Genomic DNA, 16,597 nt, shown 5'->3' on the forward strand with positions numbered 1-16,597 from the left:
GGTCAGCCCTGGCACTGAGAAAATTCAGCAGTCACCTCTGCCATGTCTTCCTACCTTTTCACTGATTCCTCAAATGTCTCCAGCTAGAAGCGCAACATGTGTTATCTGGGGGACAGTCTTCTCTTTACCAATCTATGTAAATACTATCAATACTGCTAGGACTTCAAGTGATCTTTTTTTCCAATTCACAAAATGTAAGGAACATCTTTTGTTTCTTCCACTCAGCAATGATTCTCCCCACTTCTGGTAACATACTCTGAGCTGCTGAACAAGGAGATTTCTCTCCCACTGGACTTGAACTTAGGAGAAGGAGAGGCTAGAAATGTGATGGCCATTGTACAAGCACAAGGAACCCGAGAATGAGAGCTGGAAGGCGATTAGAGAGGCCAGATCCTGAGGACATTGTTTCACCCCTGAAACACCTGTGCCCGGAGCCAGACCTACTTGAGATCCTTTAGTTACATAAAGCAGTGAACCGCCTTTTCCCTAGGCCAGTTTGTTTGGGTTTCCTGTTACTCCCAACTGAAATAGTTCTAAATAAAAGAGTATGATGTGGGGTGGGGAGGGGAGGGCTCACTCAGAGTATTAAAGAAGAGGGAGGGGTCAAGGAGGAGTGGGGGTTTGGGGTTTCATCTTGTTCCCCATTTAACTTACTGTGCCGTAGGCTCCCTTCCCAAGGATCTCACCCTTGGTCCACAGGATGGCTTCTTCATACTTTAAACTATTTTCAGAAAATATTTTCTTGTCATTGAGAAATTTCTCCTCGTCATATATTCCGAACCCATTACTATGTCTCTGGAAGAATGAGATAAAAAGAAAAGTCACCATTAAACTCTAAGAGGAGAGAAGAGGTGGCTTCCTTCCTTCTAACTTAGGATCAGCTAGCTAGGAAAAGGCAAATATGCACCCCTAACTAATTACATAGGATGCCCCTTCTACTTAACCCATGGCAACAGCCTCCGATCAGGTCATACCTGAAGCCTTCCCTTTTTCCACTATGAAACTTTCCCACTCCTCTGCCTACTTTTGACTTGTTGCCAACTGCAAGTGATGGTGGCCGACTCCTTTGCTATAGTGAGCCCTGAAAAAATAGCCTTTGTTCTTCATTTATTTCCACAACACATACACACTCAAACACACCCATGTTGACATAAGCATATACTTGCATACACATATTTACATTTACACACAAACATATATACAGATAAGATACTCTCTCATGCACACACCCACAACCATAACAAGCAAATCTAGTAGTCAAGATCGGGTGCGACAGACTGAAGATGCATGGCCCTGACCCTTGATACTCAAGGGAGAATCTGCAGACAGCTGTATCAACATCATCTGAGTGCTTGTTAGACGGGCAGAATCTCAGGCCCCAGACACACTGAATCAGTGTCTGCATTTTAACATGATCCCCAAGAGATTTGCATTCACAGTAAACTGTGAGAGGCCCTGCCCTGGAAGGGAGGAAACAAGTATCTCTTTGTAGAATTCAGATCATGTTTTCCAGTTGGTTGATCCTGACTACATGCTTTGTTTTGCTCTCTTTACCAGTCCTTAGAAATAAATGATGGTGGTGATGCCGAGGCATGGTGAAGGGCCTTTACGAACAAGACAACCTGCAGGGTCACCTTCCTCCCAAACGAGCATGCATGCCCCCAAAAGGTCATTTGGGTTCCTCCTTCCCACCTTTTCACATTTTTCTATCCAAATTGAAAGCTAAGGGCTTTGTGAAAAAGAAAAGGTCACAGAAAGTCAGTGTTTTACTCTAGGACTGCCAGGTGGGGCTCTGAATGATTATAGTTATTGGCTTGTTAGTGTTTCTTTCCGTTTGAAATGGCAGAGGGATAGACCCATCTCAGTCACACCAGCACCACATACCCCCATTTCCTACCCCAGCTTGAAGGCCTCTCTGAATCACGATCTACCTCCCAGCAGACACCAAGATCACCATGAGGGCAGAGCTGGCCTTACAGGACAAGGAATATCTCCACAGTGACTAAGTGATTGAACGTGGGAGGCTGGAATCAGAATGCCTGGCCCCACCACTGACTGACTGGGTAATAAACTTCAGTTTCCTCATCTGCAACATGGGGACTTGCTAGTACCTTTAGTATTTATCTCATAGAGCTGTTACGAAGCATATAAAGGTGGCAATATGATGCCCTCACTCATACATGGTAAGTTCTCAATAACTAGTTATGGTATAATTATTTACCTAGTATTCTGATCGCCTATTTAAACTATTTATTCCTGATCCTGATATAGTGTGAACTAGATGGTGAGCCACTTCAGGGCCCATGTTAATTTCTTTTTTTTAAATGTTTTTTATTAATTTAAAAAATTTATCTTTATTGTTGAAAGTATTACAGATGTCCCTTTTTTTTTTTCCTCCATTGGCCCCTTTTAGCCCACACCTGCTCCCGCCCCAGGCCTTCAGCACACCAAATTAATTTCTTTCTACTCGCACACCACTGAGAGCAATGCTTTACCCATAATTATCTCATTGCTGATATTTGTTGATTAAAAACTTAATCATTGTATAAAAACATTGCTCTATTTAAATAAGTAGTTTTGTTATAGTATTAACATACCCAAAATGTTTCCATTGTAGTGTGGGCTATCAAAATTCCAGAAGTAAAGCAGCATAATAAAAACATTTAGCCCGAGAGTTAGAGGACCTGGATTCCAAACTTGCAACCAACGAGACCTGGACAAAACTATTTAATTGTTTACACTTTCTGATTCCTCGTTTGAAAATAAGGGATTCGAACCAGTTTATCCCTAGGGTCCTTTCCCACCCCAATTAAATCATTGATTCTAATTATACCAACCTGTATTTTGACATTGGTTGTCTCTCCACCGAACTCTTGCATGGTATTTCCTCTCCTATTGAAGATGAGATTTATGTTTTCAGGATCTGTTTCATCTGCCACTATCTGACAAGCGTTGTTATCTTTCTCATCAAGAGCTAGTAGTTTTTCAGCTAGACAACCTAATAGTTCATCTGTCAATTCTTGGCTCTTTATAGAGTCGAGGATTTCTTGGGAAATTGAATTTGCATCATTTAAAGCTTTTTCAAATGTTTGGTGTGTAATTGACTTACTAGCTAAACTATCATGATCCAAAGAATGTGCCCAATGTTGATATGTTTGAGAAGATGCACTTCCTTGTGTGTCTTGGAAAGAGAGATTCGTACGTGTTTTAGGTGTATCTATCAAACTGTCAAACTCTACATCATTCGTTAAGATTTGGTTGGCAATATTTTTACCAAGAGATGCTATGCTCTGCTTTTCTTGTGGTACATGTTTGTTGAAACTCTTCTCACTGGGCCCTGCCCTGCTGTATTCTGAAAGGAAAAAGGGGGTCTGGTGATGTAGCTCTTCAAGTTCATGCAGATCCCTGAGGCTTGTGGGAAGAATTTGATTGTTAGAAATGTCTCCTTCATCGGTGGACTCTTCCATAGGGACTTCTTCAACAATGGACAAATCTGAGACAGGAAGGAATTTGTTCTGTTCAGTGGACTGTTCATGAGTCTGAGTAAAGTTCATGGGCTGAATTTCGTCTTTGGAAGACAGAAAGTCATTTCCCAAAGACTTCATCTGCCACTCTGGCTCTGAAATACCACCACCATCTTCAGTGTCTTGTAGTTTGCTACCTACAGCCTTGCAACCCTTTTCTTTGGAAATTAAACTTTTGTGCCTGTGTTTAATTCCAAGCAACGCCTTTGGGGGCTTAACATGTTGTCTTTTCTGAGAAAACCTTGTTCTGCTATTGCCGCTCCTCTCACCGTGTGAAGATCTACATTTACCGTTGATACATCTGCCTGACGGAGCTGAGCATATCTCCCGGTAATATTTATTTTCATGCCGTTCAGCCTCTCTCATGTGACAATAAACTGGGGTCCCAAACATTTCATAGATTCCAGGTCCATTAGCAGTTGAGTTGATTTCTTTGAACATATCACTATACTTAAGATCTAGGTAATTTAGTCTCGGCTCTATTGGTTGAACAGGGATAGGAGCTAAAGACTTTTTTATTCCTGGATTTTTACAGATGCAAGGAAATGTTTGCTTTTTAGGTTTCAGAGCCCAGTAAGTTGATTGCTTTTTTTCTATCTGAGGCATTCTCCTTTGAAACTTGGGTGATTGCCGAGGTCTGGGCTCAACAAGCCCCAAAGAAGGGAAAACTTGAGTCTTTATGCTGGTTTTATGCATGGTAGGCTTCATGGGACCATCAATGGAAATCATGACATTCTGAGGTGTCCTGTTACTGGTCTTGGTTTTTGGATCGAACTTATTTCTATGGGTTTTCATCGTACGCCTGTCATTTTCTTGGTGTGCACGTATGTTGAAGCTGTTGTTATGAAGGGCGCCCTTTCTTTTTTGGAGGCTTGGCTTGGCTATGGCTGGTTCCTTGGGAGTCTCATCTCCAGGGAAAGTGATGTGGATAAGAGGCACTATCCCATTCATTCCTGATTTGCTTGCCTCTGCTATTGATATTTTTGTATGTTTCTCCATGTTGTTATGATCTTCCAGCAGCCTTTCAATGGGGCTGTCAGGAATTACATTGTACAAACTTTTAAGTACAGTAAATTCCTCTAAAATATGGTTTGGTTCAATTAGTTCACCTTTATGCACTGAAGCGCTTTTTGAATCATCTTTATCATTTCTAGTCCCTTTATCCTTGCTTAGAGTTGTTTCTGAATGCTGGGCTTTTTGGAACTTGATTGGCATGTTACATTCAACATCTGAATTTTGTTCATAGTTTCTGGCTACGGAACCCTCTATCTTCCCCGATGAAAGACATTGAGAGTTCTCTTCTGCTTTTCTCATTTCACTGCCAGGCCAGTCCATATCCACTTCCCTGTCTGCAGGAAAGTTGCCTGCCTTCAAATTCTCAAAGGATACCAAAGACTGCCTTTTTTCAAAGTGAGAGATTGGAATTTTGTCACATCCTTCTGTTTCCTTCAATTTCCCATTCTCCTCCATCTTCAGGTGTTGCCTGTGATGGTTAGTCTTCCAAAAAGAGCACATGTTTCTGGACCAAATAGAGCTATTGGAGGACCCGAGAGTCTGATCCACAAACACTTTGAATGAGGCTTCCAGTTGCTTGTTTGGTGGCCTTAACTCATCAGATCGACTAACAGGCTCAGAGAGCTTAGGTTCGAAAGAATCAAGATTTTTCTTTCTCTCTTTTGGATACTTGTGATTTGGGGGGATAGTAAGAAGACCAGGTCTCATGGGCAAGAATGACAATGGTGGCAGAGGGAACTAAAAGGAAAGAGAGAAGAAGCTAATGAGTACAGAAACATATATGCATGTCATATTAACTGGTTTAAAGTAATCCTCAGAGATGCTAAGATTCTCTTTAGGGAGGCCTTGTATTTAGGAAGTACAAAGCTATCATTGAGATAATAATTTTAAAAGCTAAACGCAAAAAAAAAATAAACATAAGAATTAGCTATTTTCCTCCAAGTTAAAAACAAACAAACAAACAAACAAACAAACACTAAAAGCTCATTTCAGTGTTGTTGTTTTTTTTAGAACCAAGGTAAAACAATACTTTAAAAAACCAAGATTATCATAAAGATTCATGGTTCTATATTTAAAAGAAGGGCCCTATAAGGTAAGCATTAAAATATAAGATGAGACATTTTATTTCTCTCCTTCTTTCTCTTTATTTTCCAAAGAATTGATCTAAGATTTTTAAAAAAATTTCCACTTAGAATAGCTTAAAATTGCTGTTAACACTTACTTTAACAATGAATTACAGACTAACTCAGAATTTGTATCCAGAACACAACTACTCCTCATTGTTTTGCTGAACTGTTTTGTTGAGGGTGGCTTTAAATGGGCTACACTATCTACTTGAAAGTTAGCAACCCTGATGGTTTTTAATTCTCCTTTGCCCTACAAGTAGTTTCAAAATAAGCTAGTCTTTGTTATTATCAACCTCTAGAGGTCAGTGTAACCCAATATATACTGTTCAGTGTTCAGGTCATTAAGCTATAAACTCTTAAACTCCGTGCTTCTATTCATTGAGTCCTTCTCTTGTGTATACAGATTTAATACCTAATTGCAGCAGAATATTTGTGGGCTGGATCTTGAGTGGCAATTGAGAGCTGTATGTTTCATTGTCATTCTGTTGCCACCTGTGTTTAAGAGGAAAGGAAAAGGAAAGGACCCTGACACCAGACATTTAATTAAGCTTTAGAACTGGGCGAGATGCAGTATAATCCCCTAGTTTTATTGATGATTTTCTACCATCTCTAAAAAAATAACAGGAAATAAAGACAGATTCTCCTAGTGCTTAAACATCTTCCTAAGAGCAGCCATATTTTTTGGTCAATAAACCCCTTTTACAACAATGAGCAGTACCTAGGCATTTTCTCAATGGCTCCTGGATACAGAAGAGTTAGACAGTTGAGAGAATTGCAAGGATCTTTCCAAATGCTTCTTTGATATATTAGATAACTAGGCAAATCTTTCTGCCACTGGAAATAAGAATGACCTAATTTCTAGATATGTTTTAAGAAGACAAATTTAAATATGTCTAAGAGAGCTCCTCATGTCGTTATCTAGAGAACAGGAAACACCCTAGAAAAAGAATATACAAGGCAAGGTACAATTTACCCAGAAATTATTTGCTACTCTATAAACTATATGTGAATTGTCGTTTTTCCAAGAAATAACTGCTGAGAAATTTGGTTTTGAGTTCTTAGATAGAGTTTTTCTCCAACAACAAAAGTTCTTTGGTGTTAATCCTTAAGTCAATAACACTAAAACTAATCTTACCTCAATTCTTCGGCTACTGTACTTCATATCAGAGGCAGAAAACTCTACAACAAGAACATTTAATAGAAGTTAGATATTCTTAGTAGTAGAGTGAACACAGTCAGCCTCATACCAGAGTTTGGGTATGGAGTCATCTTGGTGCTGGGGTTTGAAAAAGTCAAAATTGAGAGTTATTCCAGCTGTAATCCATGTGGAAGGGGGTATGGTTTTAGGCTACTTCCACTAGAGGGAGTTGTTGTTTTATAGATAATATTATTTCCCATACATGTATGTTATATATATATGTCTTATATATAACATTTGTATAAATGTATGTGGATATATGTTTATATTTACATCCTGGCAGGAAACACGAGATCTCTGGACCAGAGGACAGAGCATTTGTTACTCACAGGGCATCACAGCACCAGTTCCAACAGGGCCACGCACTGAGAGCAGGTGTTTACCTGCACATTGCACCACCGGAATGAGCACAGAAATCAAGACTCAGAGTTTATACAGAGTGTTTGGCACTTCGACTCATCTTTCCCTCCCGAGAAATGTAAGCAACTGTCTCCAGGAGAAAGGGGGAGTGGTCTCTGGGCTTTATTGCCCTAGAAGGTGAGCCAACAGCCCCTGAGGAAACAAGTCTGAATCTCCCTGGAGCAGCACACTCTCTCTAATGGTTAAGACCCGTTTATCATTCAATCATCTTGCAACCTAGTTTCCTAGTGCCTTTTGCTCAGAAAGCCTGGGCTGTGCAGAAATGTCAAAACGTTCATGTATAATCGTCTCCCAACTGTTGTTTGAACTCATACTTGGCATCCATCAGAAGTTCTGAAGGGGAGCTGTGTGGCAGGGGGAGACGGGGTTGACTAGGTAGTTGAAGCCTAGTTGTTGTCTTCTAGGCTTGGTCCCCCAAACCCCACCCACCGCCACAGCTTGACGCTGAAGCCGAAAGTGCCAGCGTGTCCAGAGTCACAGCAGCTCACACACCTGAGTGAAGTGACAGGTGGGGACAGTGGTCGGCTGAAGTCACATGCCCCAGCTAATGGGCCACCCATTGCCAAGTCCTAGTTGGTGCTGTCCATGCCAGATGGGGAATCCATCTCTGCGAGATCTCCATTGTCAAGAAAGCTGGAGACTTTATGTGAAATCTCCCTCCCAGCACCCCCCTCACCCCCCCCCTTTTTTTTTAATGCTTTGAAGGTCTGTGGGTCCTTTTAGCCACAGCTACCACTTGAAATTTCACTTAGAAACAGACCTCTTTACGATGTAAGGCAGGTCAAGAAGCCATTCTCAGGTGGAAAATGGTCACCTAAGATGAGGATCCCATTGGAGGGGCACGGGCACTCCCCTCAGCCACAGCTGGCCAAGGCACCTCCCCCAATTCTTTATGCACTAATTCAACAAATATCGAGTGCCTACTGAGTGGCCAACATTGTCCCAGAAGATGGCAACATAGTTGTGTACAACAAAGACAAATTCCTTGCCCTCATAGAGGTCATATTCTAGAGGTTGAGATTTTTCTACTGAAAAGATTCTACAACTTAATACCAGAAATACAACTGAATACAATTTATAGTGGGTTCATATGCATAGCTTCCTGAGTTAAGAAACCTTTCAGGTATTATTATAAATATTTGGATAAATAGTATCCAGTGTTGGTAAGGAATGACATGAGGTAGAAGGGCACTCAAACACTCAGGTGAGAATGCAGACATAAGACCTTTGCGGTAGGTAATTTGAAAACCTTCTAAAATGTATATAGAGTTCCAGCCCTGACCGGTTTGGCTCAGTGGATAGAGCAATGGCCAGCGGACTGAAGGGTCCCGGGTTCAATTTCAGTCAAGGGCATGTACCTTGGTTGCGGGCTTGATCCCCAGTAGGGGGCGTGCGGGGGGCAGCTGATTGATGTTTCTCTCATCAATGTTTCTAACTCTCTACCCCTTTCCTTTCCTCTCTGTAAAAAAAAAAAAATCTATAAAAATCTATTTTTAAAAATGTATATAGAATTCCAGTTAAAAGGTTGAACATATAAACTTCTCTCCACACTCCTCACAAACCTCACTAAAACGATAGCAAAGAAATTTTAAAAGGCGTGAATAAGAACAACAAAAACCCTGAGGACAAAACAGCAGATGAGCAACATCAACAAAATTTCGGACAGTGAAACCCGTATGGGTGAATAATAATCGATGAGTTGCCAGCTTTCTCTATCCTGCTCACTGCCTGCAGAGGGAAGAACTGGGAGAGAAATAAGAACAAGGAGCAGGCCCTGAAGACACGGTACCTCCGAAGGTGAGGAGAGCGGAGGCTGAAACAAGGGATTGCATGTACGTCTGCGTCGGAGGAGGTTCCAGACTCCATGCCCTGCCCACCATCAGGAGCTGCTCGGGCCCTGGCTGGCGGCGGGAGCGTGACCCTCTGGAGAGCTTGGCACAAAGACGCCAAGGAGCGAGGAGCAGCTGAGAGCAGACATGGGTTCTTGGGGGAAGATAAGAGGATGGGATGACAGCCGCCCACTGCAGGTGAAGCCGCCTCACAACTCTGGGCAGGCGCCTGGACAATCCCTCTCCAGGGACAATCCCTCTCCAGGGACAATCCCTCTCCAGGGACACTCACCGGGAGGAGCCCTGTGCGCGCTGACACTGGAGCCCCCACCCCACCCGCCCCGCCTGGCAATGGCTATGCAAGGAACGCCTCTAACGTGAAAATACAGAGAATAAAACAGACTGCAAGGAAGGAAAGAGCTCAGAGGATCAGGGGCAATGAAAACTGTTCTTACTGCACTGTCCTCAGGGAGCTACTGGAAATGTGCCCCCTGAAAGGAGGGAGCAAACCAGGAGGAGGGCGCTGAGTATCCAGGACGCAGGCATCCACGGCAGCGGGAGGCCAAGGACGGTGGTGAGGGAACCCCAGGCAGAGAGCTGGTCCGTGGGGCCAAAGACCAAGCAACACAGAATGAAAGAGGTGGGCAGAGGGTTCCAGGGCAATGTCTTCAGAAACACTAACCAGCCGATGACCCGCCTTGCAAGTGCCTGAGCTGAGGTGCGTTTTACAGTCCATCAGCCAGCACCGGGAGGGATTAGCATGGGTACACAGAAAGGAAGCGAATACGGCCCTGACTGGTTTGGCTCAGTGGATGGAGCGTCGTCAGCCTGCGGACTGAAGGGTCCCAGGTTCGATTCCGGTCAAGGGCATGTACCTTGGTTGCGGGCACATCCCCAGTGGGGGGTGTGCAGGAGGCAGCTGATCGATGTTTCTCTCTCATCAATGTTTCTAACTCTCTATCCCTCTCCCTTCCTCTCTGAAAAAAATCAATTATATATATATATATATAGAGAGAGAGAGAGAGAGAGAGAGAGAGAAGAGAGAAAGAAGGAAGCGAATACGGAAACGGGGCCTTCAGCAGCACTGTAATAAACTCCATGTCTCAGCAGGAGGAAAACATAATCACAGCGCACGAGTGAGCTCAGCTGTAACCAGTATTTCCCCAGTCACAACAATGGACACACCCAGTGTTGATTTCTTTTCAATACAAAGGTTGAGAAGATTGGGGCTTGCCCATGTGTGAGGACAGTAATGTGAAAGTGTTAAATTCTCATAGCTACGGTGTAAATGGAATGATCAAGCAAGATCATGATAAACATGTTATCTTGAAGTATGGAAGTACATTCTAGGAGAAATGGTCTTGGAATACTATTGGTGCTTTTTAGTTTTTAATTTGCTCATCTGCCTTTCCTGCATTTTTCTTTTTTTTTTTTTATGTACATCATATCTTATTTATTTGGATCAGTGATTAATTATAACTTGCTTTCAACTCCAAATAAAAGTGTTTTTCTCCAGCACTTAAAAATATTAAAAACACGTTCTGAGATGGACTTACTGAAGAACATTTTAAAGGTCTCCTTATTATTAGCACAAATTGAAATTTTTAATAAAGATACTCTAATAATAGTGAAGCAATTGAAATGTCAGAGCAAGAAATATAGATCCCAAGATGTTATTAAGTTTTTCCATTTCCATTTATGTAGAAATGTTAGTCTCTTTACCAAAAAGAAGTAAAAGAGTAGTTTTCCTTTTGATTAGATTCTTGTGACTGCACAAATAAAACATTTATAGGAGTAGCTTTAAGTGAGGGGGTTTTATAAAAAGTTAATAAAACACTGGGATAAGCTTGGCATTAGGGTCTCGTATGAGTCTTTTGAATCTATTGCTTTATAAATATAGTCACAGGAATTGGCTTTCCATCCCTTGTTGGAAATGTAATGGCTTGCCAGACTCACAAATAGTTAAAATCTGCATTTTTCTTAATCAACATATATTGATTGCCTAATTTTTAAAATTGCATTTAAACAAATTTTAAAAAGGCTGGAGGCGAGGACCAGCCTGGGGAACCGCAGCTGACATTTTCAGATAAGCAGCTTCCACTAAGATACTGACCTAACCAAGTGTGCTGTCTGGTGTGTGCAGTTACTTCTGTTACACCTTCAAGGTTCCCTGTGGTGTGGCCGGGAGAAGAGGTGTGTCCACGATGGCCAATTCAGTCTCTCCATCCACACTCCCGCCAGTCTGTACCTGCCCCAACTCACTGCCCCTCCTTTTCCCTAAACCCTCTCCACTACAAGACTAACTATGTCTATCCTTTCCTTTACTCGTAACTGAAGAGGGACTCAGATGGAAGGGATGAGCCTGAACACAGACGGAAAGACGCTTAAGCGCATCGGCTTCAGAGACAGGTGGTCCAGGTTGGAGCCCAGCCTCTGTAATTCCCTGGCTGTGTGACCTGGGCCCACTCTCAGGCGTCCGGGGCTCCGTTTCCTCATTTCTAAAACAAGGATGCGATATTACCTACATCAGTGCGTGTCTGTGCCTTGCAATAGTCGACACTCAATAAATGGTTATTGTTGTTATTAACTCAATACACATTTTTAAATAATTATGCGCCAGGCCTGGTGCCAGGTGCTTGAAGGTGTGGTGGTTTTCGGCTTTGTGATCTGGTGAAGGCAGACATATAAACAAATGGTGAGAATTGAACATGACGAGTGTTGTGTAGCCGATCAGGCCTATGGGAGTAGAAAGGAATGGTGACGCCTCCAGTCTTCAGAAAGTTCTGGAAGACGTTCCAGAGGAAGTGGTATCTCGGGTGTCACCTGAAGGATGGCATAATGTCCCAGCAGGAAAAGAAACAGAACGTGCAAATATTTCCCTATTTGTCCTGGGACTGGAAGGCGTTTAGTGCTGCTTATCATGCTGCTGAGGACGAGAGGCAGGATCGGAGGCTGAAGCGAGGCTGCTGAGAGCTGGAATTAACTTTGCTGGTTTTAAGGAAGAAGACTCTGGGTCTACTTTACAGTCCAGACCTGATGTGGACACCCTTGCGTACAGCCTGTCCGAACACTGCTTCAACATTATGGTAACTGAGATAAGCCAGACACGAAAGGACAAGAATTGTATGATTCCACTTACATGAAGTACCTAGCATATTCAAATTCATAGAGACAGAAAGCAGAACGGCTACCGGGGTTACGGAGCAGGGGAGAACAGGAGTTACAGAGTTCAATCGGTAGAGTGTGTCAGTTTTGCCAGATGAAAAAATTCTGGGGATGGTTGCACAACAATGTGAATGCACTTAATGACACTAAACTGTACACTTAAAATAGTTAAAATGGTAACTTTTAAGTTATATACATTTTACCACAATAAAACAATTTTAATTGTAATAAAATACTGCTTGAGTTAAAATTCACTAATGCTCTACCCAGCCCCCTAAATCTTATAATTTTATCTCCCCTTTGCTTGGTGCAATGCCTCACAGTTCGCATGCTGTGCCATCTCCTTCATTATAATAAGCCGATAAATGTAGTTTTTGGATGACATGTTTGTCCCAGGTGGTTGGCCGATTGTCTCAAGACAGTGGAAAGCAAATAGCAAAGACAGCACTGCCCTAAGGCAGTGGTCGGCAAACTCATTAGTCAACAGAGTCAAATATCAACAGTACAACAATTGAAATTTCTTTTGAGAGCCAAAATTTTTAAACTTAAACTACATAGGTAGGTACATTGTTATTAACGTAATTAGGGTACTCCTAAGCTGGCCTTTGCTAAAAACATCCTCAATCTGATTGAGGTACGTTCGCTGAGGTCGACCCCTTCCAACTCTCCCATCCACACTCGTCTTGTATACTTGTTTCGTCTATCTCCTTTCATTCATCCTCTCTATATGTCCAAACCATCTCAACATACCGTTCTCAATCCTCGACACTACATCTTCTTTCACTCCACAACGTTCCCTAAAATTAACTTAATAAACTTTACTTAAAGTTTTAAGTCAACTTCGCACTGTACATGCACGCCCGCACGTGGTATTTTGTGGAAGAGCCACACTCAAGGGGCCAAAGAGCCGCATGTGGCTCGCAAGCCACGGTTTGCCGACCACTGCACTAAGGCAATGAGTCTGGAGCTGGAGAGAGTGGGAAACTCAGCTCCTGCAGAAAAGCATCCTCAGCGTGGACCCCAAGGTTCCCACAGATAAACATCAAGCAAGCATGAGTTCACAGGAAAGATCTTCCAACCCTCAGGAAAAAGATAAATAAACATTTGTTAAATGAAGGATAAAGGGCCCTGACCGGTTTGGCTCAGCGGATAGAGCGTCGGCCTGCGAACTCAAGGGTCCCAGGTTCGATTCCGGTCAAAGGCATGTACCTTGGTTGCGGGCACATCCCAAGTGGGGGGTGTGTAGGAGGCAGCTGAATCGATGTCTCTCTCTCATCGATGTTTCTAACTCTCTATCCCTCTCCTTCTCCCTTCCTCTCTGTAAAAAATCAATTATATATATATATGGATAAAGGAATCGCTGTGCATTTAAATCTGTGGACTCACCTTCAGATTTTCTCTGCTGGCCTCTCAGAGGGTGAGGCACATCTCTGGCTACAGACTTGGAGATGTGGGGTTCTAAGCAAGGTCTTGGTAACAAGACCAGGTTCTCATCGCAGAGCTCCTTGGGGCTTTCTTCTGTCTCCAGGAGAAAAGGCTGTGTGGTTGGCATCTTTGTTCCGAAGTCCATCATCTCAATTTCATTTGGAAGAGGAACAGAAGGTGCTTGTGCCCATTCTTGATGCTCTGAGGTTATCTGACTAAAAGGGGGAGGAAATGGATTGATTTAAAACTCCTTCCCCATGTCTTCCGGATCTCCGGTTCTCAGTCCAGCCTGACATCACTAGAAACTTTGGAGAACCATTTCCAGACGGTGCTGCTGAGTAGGATGGCTGCGTTCCTGAAAGGACAAGACCTCCCCACCCTTCAACTTTCTCCCCACCCGCCTGCCCTCTGCACCCACACTTGAGTTTTCCCAGTCCCTATTTTGAGCAGAGAAATCAGAGTGGCCAAGGGCACCCTTTTACTTCTCCAAAGGACTGGCATTAACCAGCCAGTCCTTCTCAATCTGTTTTTGGTGAAGGATCGGTGCTTAAACTTTCCAGCCTATTGTGGACTGAAACTTATGTAAAATGTAATAAAAGTGAATTTCTACAGCCCTGGTCAGTGTTCTCTGTGGTTAGAGCATTGGCCTGTGCACCAAAGGGTCTCAGGTTTGATTCCTGGTCAAGGGCACAGACCTGGGTTGCAGGTTCAATCTCTACCAACCAATCAATGTGTCTCTCTCACATCAATCTCTCTCTATTTCTCCTTTCTTCCCTCCCTCTCTTCCACTCTCTCTAAAAATCAATGGAAAAAAATACCCTTGGGTGAGAATTAACACACACAAAAAGTGAATTACTATAAAAAAGAAATGAAAAATTAAAAAGAAGCCCCCTTTTTTTTGTTTTGTTATCAGATCCTTGAACATAACATGACTTTGTGAAATTGCTATACAACTTTTTAAGTGTTTAAATTTTCGAGTTTATACTGACTTCGTCGTGGACTAGTAACAGAAGGACCACAGACCACAGTTCAAGCAGCTCTGGTGCAGGGAAAGCAAACCATGGCTGCCCGTCTGTTTTCCTAGTTTTATGAGATCTTTTTTTTCGTTATCAGATCCTTGAACATAACATGACTTTGTGAAATTGCTATACAACTTTTTAAGTGTTTAAATTTTCGAGTTTATACTGACTTCGTCGTGGACTAGTAACAGAAGGACCACAGACCACAGTTCAAGCAGCTCTGGTGCAGGGAAAGCAAACCATGGCTGCCCGTCTGTTTTCCTAGTTTTATGAGATCACAGCTACATCTGGCTGTTTTCAAATCGGCTATGGCTGCGGTCAAGATACAACTGCAGAGCCGAATCATTGCAACAGAAACCATAGGGCCCACACACATTTACCTGGGCCCTGCCACAGTAATATTTATTATGATTCCTGCTTTCAGGCAATTATTTTCTTCTTTTTAGTGGTCTTCCTAAAAATGTAGGTTGTCATGCAAATATCATTTCATACTTAAATTTTGTCCTAACACTTCAAAGAATATTCCTTACTTGCTTTCTTTGAAATCTTCTTGGCTCATCTCTTGGGCATGATGGACGTCTCTTGGAAAAGTAACAATAATCTCGACACCTATAGAAACATGTGACAATAGTAGAAAGAAGAAGAAAGGAATGAAGTCCAGTGGTAACTGAGAGAAGTATTTTATTTTCAGTTATTTGGCGAATCTGTTCTTAATGATTACAGAATGGAATTAACCAGGAGGTAGCTGTCTTAGTATCTTTTCTGTCCAACATATGATAGGTCTTAAATAAATGCTTTCTTAGAGAGCAAAAAATCGTATGGCAAAACTTTCCAGATGTAAAGTAAAGTTTTATGGCAAGCAGTGTTGTCCCTAGGATAGGAAAAACAAGGCTACCTTCTGTAAAGTGTAACCAATGACACCTACTTCAGAGGACTGCTGTGAGAATTAAGTGAGATAATTTATATATTACCTCAGGAGCTTGCTCGTATTTATAAATTTGGTCAGCTCCTGTCTGATTCCATGGAATGATTCCCAGTATAACCCTTAAAATAGAAAGTTCCAATTTGTAGACTCCATGCTTGCTTACAACATACCACGTTAAACACACCTAAAACACCACTGTGAGCCACGCCAAAATAGCCTGTACTTTAAGGCTTGTCTGTCTATTCATTCTTTTTCTATTCAACAAAATTGTATTAAGTGTAATGCCAAGCCCAAGGCTTTGTGCTAAAGATATAGAAATAAACAAGGTGCAGCTGTGGCCCTCACAGAGACGATAAATAAGGAAGCAAAGGGTATAGCAAGACAAGCATTGTGATGCGGGAACATAGGGAGGACGCAGTGCTTGTCCTATCCATGGATCTGTCAGAGCATTGATTCAGTCTGCATATGCCCGGAAGAGCCACCGTTTTAATCAGCTCCACTGGTCGATTGCTAGGGGAGAAGTGTGTATTAGCAGGGAAGACAACAGCAGGGCACGAATCTGGGTCTACATCTCTCCTCCACTTCTTTGGTGACCTTGGGAAAGTTACTTAATAGCTATGGTTATCAGCATTATCTCAATTAAGGTGTGTTGTTTTTTTTTAAAAAAGAGAACTTTAAATTTTATTTTAACAGTTTATATTCATTATTATTTTACATTAGTTTCAGGTGTACAGCACAGTAGTTAGACAATCATGTTTTTATTATTTTTAAAGGATTTTGGATATTTTGTCATACATACAAGAACCACCACAACAAAAGCATTTTAATAGACACCTTTCAAAAGAGGACATTCAGAAAGCCAAGAGACATATGAAAACATGCTCAAAGTCACTAATCATCCGAGAGATGCAAATCAAAACAACAATGAGGTACCATCTCGCACCTGTCAGA

The 16,597-nt window shown here is 42.2% G+C and overlaps 1 protein-coding gene across 1 annotated transcript in view; it reads right to left on the reverse strand.

The window, feature by feature from the left end:
• MAP3K19 (mitogen-activated protein kinase kinase kinase 19) overlaps positions 1-16,597 on the reverse strand; it is a 59,892-nt gene that overhangs the window by 4,207 nt on the left and 39,088 nt on the right. The window contains exons 8-12 of the mRNA XM_005868866.2: positions 15,252-15,330; positions 13,664-13,917; positions 6,801-6,844; positions 2,838-5,276; positions 655-795 (exon numbers count right to left, since the gene is read on the reverse strand). Of these exons, the coding sequence (XP_005868928.2) occupies positions 655-795; positions 2,838-5,276; positions 6,801-6,844; positions 13,664-13,917; positions 15,252-15,330 (2,957 nt within the window). The remainder of the gene's footprint in view (positions 1-654; positions 796-2,837; positions 5,277-6,800; positions 6,845-13,663; positions 13,918-15,251; positions 15,331-16,597) is intronic.

This window comes from Myotis brandtii, unplaced genomic scaffold (genome assembly GCF_000412655.1).
Source record: "Myotis brandtii unplaced genomic scaffold, ASM41265v1 scaffold278, whole genome shotgun sequence".
NCBI lineage: Eukaryota > Metazoa > Chordata > Mammalia > Chiroptera > Vespertilionidae > Myotis > Myotis brandtii.